We start from the raw sequence: 6521 nt of genomic DNA on the forward strand, positions 1-6521 counted from the left end.
TAAAAAATTTTATTTTAAAAAACCCCCTGGCATGTCCTCCCTACCCTTATTTATATATATATATATATATATATATATTTCTCATCTGAAGACATGAGGTACAGCAGCACTGTGAAAGGCTACGAAGAACAGAGAGAGTTACTACATGGTCCTACTCGGCTTTTACTGGCTGAGATGAACCTTCCCGATGCGCCGAAGAGTCGGCAGGGAGGACGATCAGGACTAATGAAGTAAGAGAGAAAATGTGACTCGTCTTAGAGGTTGATGTGTCTTTATTTCCACCTGTGGTCCTTAACAGTTCACTGCTCCCTGTTCACTTCCTGTGCTGATTAATCAGGAGTGTGATACTATAGCTCTAACAGCACTATCAATGTGTAACATATCTGACCACGTGCGATCACGAACACCCTCCTACATTTCCCAACTTCCACGCCTAATCCTTCCCCGCGGGGAGCTGTTTGCAACATTAATTATGACGGTAAGCTAATGAATCCCGGCGGTCTCCTCGACACCTATCTCCCTACAGGTAGTACAGGACAAATGTTCAGGTAATCAGAGTTCGGCTGAATCGAAGCGGCTAATCACAGCAGCGAGCTGCTCCGCTGCGATAAGGCGACTCTGATTTACCTTGCATGTCCTCCCTACCGACTCTTCGGCGCACACTCCCTTGACAAACAAAGAGCCGGGTAAAGTCGTCATGTGATGTGACTTTCCAGTTCTCGTTATTGAACTTAAATTAACTTCAACAACTTAAATCTAAAATACAAAGTACACGACTTTTTTTTCTCTGTTTTTAAAACACTGGCAATGATTTTAAAAGGACGGAGGCTCGACAGTGAAATTTAGACGTGGTGCTCTGTGGAGATCTTTGGTCCAGAGGGTTAAATATGTAAATGATGCATTATCTAATTAAATAAACATGCAAACTTTTCCAAAACTGTGAAATGTGAACATTGTAAAACCTTTTTAAATTCTGAACCTGGATCTCGTAAAATCGCTCCATAAATCTATAAATCTGATTCTGAATGATATGATCTGTAGAAACCTTCAGATTATAGACAGGACTCAAGCTGTTTGGTGCTGAAGTTCAGATTTGAAACAGATCTGGACAGTGAAATTCAAACATTTGGAGACACGACAGGTGAATGGGGTCAAAATATGACGTTTAAATATGAAAATGAGGTTATCTAATGTAACTTTTGTTGAAATCTACAGACACAAACAGACCAGAATCGTTTTTGTCTGCGGTGTCTCGTGCTGCACGCCTTCACGGTCAAATGTTGCACACCGACTGACTCACTGCATTATAAATGACACCAGCAAGTCCTGATCAGTCCCGTCCCCGGCAAACATATCAAACCCTCGGCAGTGTTTCGGAGTATCGGATATTTGTGGTTTGTATTCAAGAGGAAAATTGAATTAAAAGGTTTGTTTACCAGAAGAATATCCAGACCTCAGCAGTGCTGGGTGCTGAACCGGAGCAGGGCGTGTCAGGAGTGTCAGCAGTGACGGAGGCTGCGGATCAGTTCACGTCCCTCTGCCCGCGCTGATGCTGCTACACCGCTGCTACTTGGTGATTTGTGACTGCAGGAATGTGGCACGTCAGGCCGACGGAGCGCCAGCCAATCAATTATTCAGGACAAACACAGCCTTGTGTGGCTGCAGGACGCTGGATGGATGGAGGGAGGGATGGATGGATGGAGGGATGGAGGGATGGATGGATGGATGAGTGGATGGAGGGATGGGTGGCTCAGCTAGCACACATGCTGTAACTAAGAGCATCAACAAAGCGAGCATATGGAAATGAGGGGAACATTGAGCCGAGCTCAGAGCTGCTGCATGTTATTTATATAAGACGCTCCCATAAAACAGACGGAGCAGCCAGACAATTAAAGAGAGCGAGAGGCGGCAGAGGAAGGAGGGAGCGTTACTTTGCGTCTGACCTATTTAGCAAATGAAGAGCGGTGAAGACAGAACTGAACGGCCGCGGCTCAAACAGAGCTAACCGCCCCAACCCTGTAAAAGCTCTAATCAAAGCCTGCACGGTTCAGAATAGATTTTTTAAGTGGGGCGGCCTGTTTCACGACACGTCGCTCTCGTCCTCGTTACCTCAGCCCTAAATAAATCATCCAAAGAATCCAGCAGCACTGAGCGGACACACTCAGCTCGCACGCTGTGGAGTCAATACCGACTATACGAATGAAGACGTTTGAAAGCAGTCTGCATAAAGAGAAGAGGAGTTGAGACTGAGCCTCGAATGTTTCTGGGAAGCACTCAATCGATGAGGAATATGATTATTGATCTGCTGCTCCAGAGTTCAAACGGCAGTTCATGGCGTACAGGTGGGGGGTGTTTGGCCTGTGCACGGCCCTGTGATGAGTGAAGCCACTCTGGTTTGTTTGAGTACGCAGGCTGTGTAGTCGGGGTGGGTGTTTTATTCTGAAAACTTACCAGATTCTCTCTGCCGCCTGACTTCCTGCCTGAACGTGTCGCAGAATCAAGACGTAATTCTGATTTATTCAAACTTCGATCTGATTTTTGACGATGCTCTTCGTTTCTATCAGCGTCACGTCGTTGTGCCGCTCAGCATCATCGAGGAAGCGGTCAAGGGTCAAGAAACACGAGCAGTCAGGCGAGGTCGTAATCGAGCGGGGGGCTGCGACTAATGATCGTTTTCATTATCGGTTAATCTGCAGATCATTAGGTTAATTCATCATTCCCTCTATAAAATGTCAAGAAATAATGGACATGTCGATTATAATTACTTGCTTTAATCGTGCACATGCACAGATACCAGCGATAACTTAAGTATGATGTACGTTGTAATAAACAGGAATCATCCCTGAAGGCCAAAGTCTGAGATCACGTTAACGTCAGCCGCTCGTCAACAGACTGCACATCCTGTCGGTCTGAGCATGAAGAGGCAAAATCACCGTGAGCACGAGCAGAAAAACATTTAAACCCAACTGAAAGACAAACAGACCCAGAGAAAAGGAGGAGGAGGAGGAGGAAGAGGAGGAGGTACGTGGGTTCTGGTAGGTTTCATGCTGGCCTGTGTCTGTGTGACGGGTCTGCAGGTTAGTTAGTCCTCTGTGAGGTGAATTAAAGGTTTGTTTCATCCAAAATCACAAAAACACGTTTACCTGCCTCGAGATCTGGATGGTTTTGGTTTTATTTGTCCCAGTTTTGAGATTTCTGACATTTCTCGACGCCGTGAAGATCTTAGATAAAAATCCATCCGTTAAGCTCTCTGTGTTGAGGTGGAGGCAGAGAAGCTATGATCTCTAAACCTGAACCAATAAAACCAAAACTATCTGCATGAATCCATTTCCACTAGAGGAGCCAACCCTTCAAGTGTTGTCCCTGCAGTCCAGGAGGACATTGGATCTGCTTTAAGCTCCTTCACTGTGGAATAACAACGTCAAGATCAAACTTAAGATTTGTGACATTACAAGTCTGTTTAATGTAACCCAAACACCTGAAGCCAGGTACTCAAAACTTCAGTTTCGTGTACTGTTTACGCACAGGCTGCAGACGGGGCTGGGCGGTTTCCCCGTCACGTGCACGAGCTTGAACCGGTCTGACTTTGTGCAAATTGATCGAACCGACATTTAGCTCGTGCATTCAGTAACGCAGCTGTAGTGTGAAGTCTTGTTTTGATTGGTTACTGCATCACGCCGTACAAACTCAACACCTCCTGCATCTGTTTCAAAATAAAAGCCTCCAAGTGTTTCAGTGGACAGAAACTCTGAACTTATCAAGGCTTTTATTGTGAAACATTTGCAAGAACGTGTTGTGGATAACTTCAGGTCAGGTAAGGCCCTGAGGCACAAAGAGCTTTAGTGGAATCGTGATCGAGGTGCAGAGGGGTTCCCCTAAAACCAGCTCTCACCTGGGGGCCTAGAGAGACGACCTGCAGACGTCTGAGCTGTCTGAGGTCGTGAACCCAGAACTCAAGTTCATGTTAGATCTCAGATCAAACCATAAGCACCTTGAAATTTAGTGTTTTTTTTGTGCAACAACATCAACATGCTTGACAGCAACTGAACTAGACACTCGATACCGACACACACACACACACACACACACACACACACACACACAATCCTGCCTGAGCAGAGCAGCTTGCACAAACACTGAAGTCCAACAGAAAAGCCAAAACTGACGAGTAGTTACATTTTTAGATTACAGTCCAACAAGCCACCAAAAAGAAACATCCGCACGATGCGTTCGATGCTGTCGGGGTGTTTCAGCACTCACCTGAAGCAGCAGCAGCTCCAGCAGGCTGTGGTCCCCCGGGGGTCGGCGGTACAGGCCTGGGCCAGGATTTAGGTGCAGGAGGAGGGCCGACCCTCACCGTTCCGACGTACTCCACAAAGGTCCCTGGAAAGTCTCCCTTCTCCTTGGTCCTCTCGTTGGTGCCGTGCAGCCATCCTTTGGGGCTCCGCTCGTCCCCGTCCTGGTAGTCCAGACCCCCCGGCGCCGCCACGAGCGAGGCCTTGGGGACGGTGAGCAGGTCGCCCGGCTGGAGGCTGATGTCGTCGCCGCGCTCCCTCTTGTACTCAAAGAGCGCCCGGTACTGGAAACTGTCAGACGCCATGGCAACGGGAGTTCATAGGTCGGTTCCGAAGCCAAAAATACAGACGTCGCCTGAGATTTGCTGCGTTCAAAGAAACTCTGTTTGTTAAAAATCCCTGAGCTCAAACTGGAACTCGACCTAAACCTGGGAAATCTGGGTTGGTGCCTGACATCTGCTGTGTCGTGCTGACTTGGAAATGATAGAAATCTGGTCCCTGAGGTGAAATCTGACACCTTGTTTAGTCCTAAAACAACCTGAAGAGCAGGTCCGACTTTCTGAATCCAAAAAAATATAGAAGAGTCCTCTGAGTGCGATGAAACTGGACCGGACAGTTTAAGCTGCTCTTTGCTTTAAAGTCTGCAGATTTGGTTTCATATCCTGCAGGTCTTTAGTTTGAACCCCACCTCCTTGTAGGTCACAGCTCTCCAGTCTGAGGCCTGCAGGCTTTGTGTGATCCAACAAACCGGCCACCACACTGTGCCTGTGATGGGAACAGGAAAAGAGGTGGAGGTGGACGCTGGGTGGTCTGGAAGCTGGAGGGTGGCACAGTTTTCTAGGACGAGGCGACCTCCACCAACCGATGGAGATGTGCCCCAAAGCTTCTGCAGGTTCTTCCGATGTTAATGAGAAGTGTACGCCGAGTCCCACACACACACACACACACACACACACACACACAGACACAGACACACTCTCTCTCACACACACACACACCTGAGGAAATTCACTGCAGTGCAGAATTTGGCTTCTTATTGGGATGCGCCCCTGCGTTGCCTCGCTCCTCGCCCTCGCCTGTCTCTGTGCAGCCTCCTGACGCAGACACACACTCCTGCAAACTTCAGATGAAGTTAAAGGTTAGACTGTGATCAAGTTACCAGGATGGAAATCATAAAAACATACTGATGCAGCTCAGGCCTGAGTCTGATTCTGCAGCATGTGGAGGATGAGCAGAGCCTCAGTGTTTGCAGGATGTCTCCTCTGCCGCTCTGCAGACTATCACTCACAACAAGCGTGACTCGGCGGATTCTGAACTTCAGACAGACAGCGTGCCCGGCTCCGCTCGCCCCTGCGCCAGTCTGCGCCTCTGTGCGCCCCTCCGCTGTCTGCCGCGCTGCCGCAAACTCACCGCTCACTGCTGCGCGCTCCTTCCCACCGACGAAGCTCCGTGCGCGCACAGACTATCCGCTGCGACCACCACCCGAACCCCGCAGAGCGAGCCCAGACATCCGTGGAGAAGCACCCCGTCACGGGATTAAAAAAAAAACGGGGGGATGGCGTGGCTGGGTCCAGCCAGACAGTCAGAGCCTGCTCGGTGCTGTGCTGAGCGGCGGTGCTGATGTCAGTAAACCCCTCCTCCCTCCATCCTCCACCCCTCCACCCCTCCCTCCTTCCACCGTCTGCAAATTATGCCAGGCAGCAGCGGCGGAGACGGGACGGGGACGGGTCGGTGTGGCGCACCACTGCTGCAGCTGCAGCGCACACACACACACACACACACACACACACACACACCGCGTGACCCGGTTCTGGTGCCTCTGCTGCATTTCTAATTGTTTAATCTGAGTGATTGGGTTACAGGCACGAGGACAGGTGAGAGAGTATTGGGTGTTGCTCATTAATTAATTATGCAACAACCGTGTGACCTGGAAAAGACGCGCGCGCTGCGTGTGTGTGTGTGTGTGTGTGTGTGTGTGTGTGTGTGTGTGTTTGTCTGAGAGCTACGGAAGCATTTCAGGACAAACTGAAGAGAGGATGGAGGAGGTGGAGGTGTGGTGCGCACATGACGCAGCAGCAGACAGAGGCAGACTGCTGCGTCATCAGGTGTCTTCAGTTCGCAGCTGCATGAAGAGACAAGAGGACACTGACACCAGGAATATAAGAAGTTACAAAGTATTATTAAATTATTATTGTTATTATTAAATATTATTTTATTTCTCTTTAT

At 48.9% G+C, this 6521-nt stretch overlaps 1 protein-coding gene across 2 annotated transcripts in view; it reads right to left on the reverse strand.

Moving 5' to 3' along the window:
• LOC109139387 (phosphatidylinositol 3-kinase regulatory subunit alpha) overlaps positions 1-5942 on the reverse strand; it is a 56428-nt gene extending 50486 nt beyond the window's left edge. The window contains exons 1-2 of one of the 2 annotated variants that reach the window (XM_027290672.1): positions 4261-5942; positions 2780-2909 (exon numbers count right to left, since the gene is read on the reverse strand). In XM_027290672.1, the coding sequence (XP_027146473.1) occupies positions 2863-2909; positions 4261-4600 (387 nt within the window). In that variant the 5' untranslated portion in view covers positions 4601-5942 and the 3' untranslated portion in view covers positions 2780-2862. Of the gene's footprint in view, positions 1-2779; positions 2910-4260 lie in introns of those variants that run through there. The other variant, XM_027290671.1, reaches the window with a different exon arrangement.
• Between the last annotated feature and the right edge of the window lie 579 nt (positions 5943-6521).

This window comes from Larimichthys crocea, chromosome XVII, assembly GCF_000972845.2.
Source record: "Larimichthys crocea isolate SSNF chromosome XVII, L_crocea_2.0, whole genome shotgun sequence".
Lineage (NCBI taxonomy): Eukaryota > Metazoa > Chordata > Actinopteri > Sciaenidae > Larimichthys > Larimichthys crocea.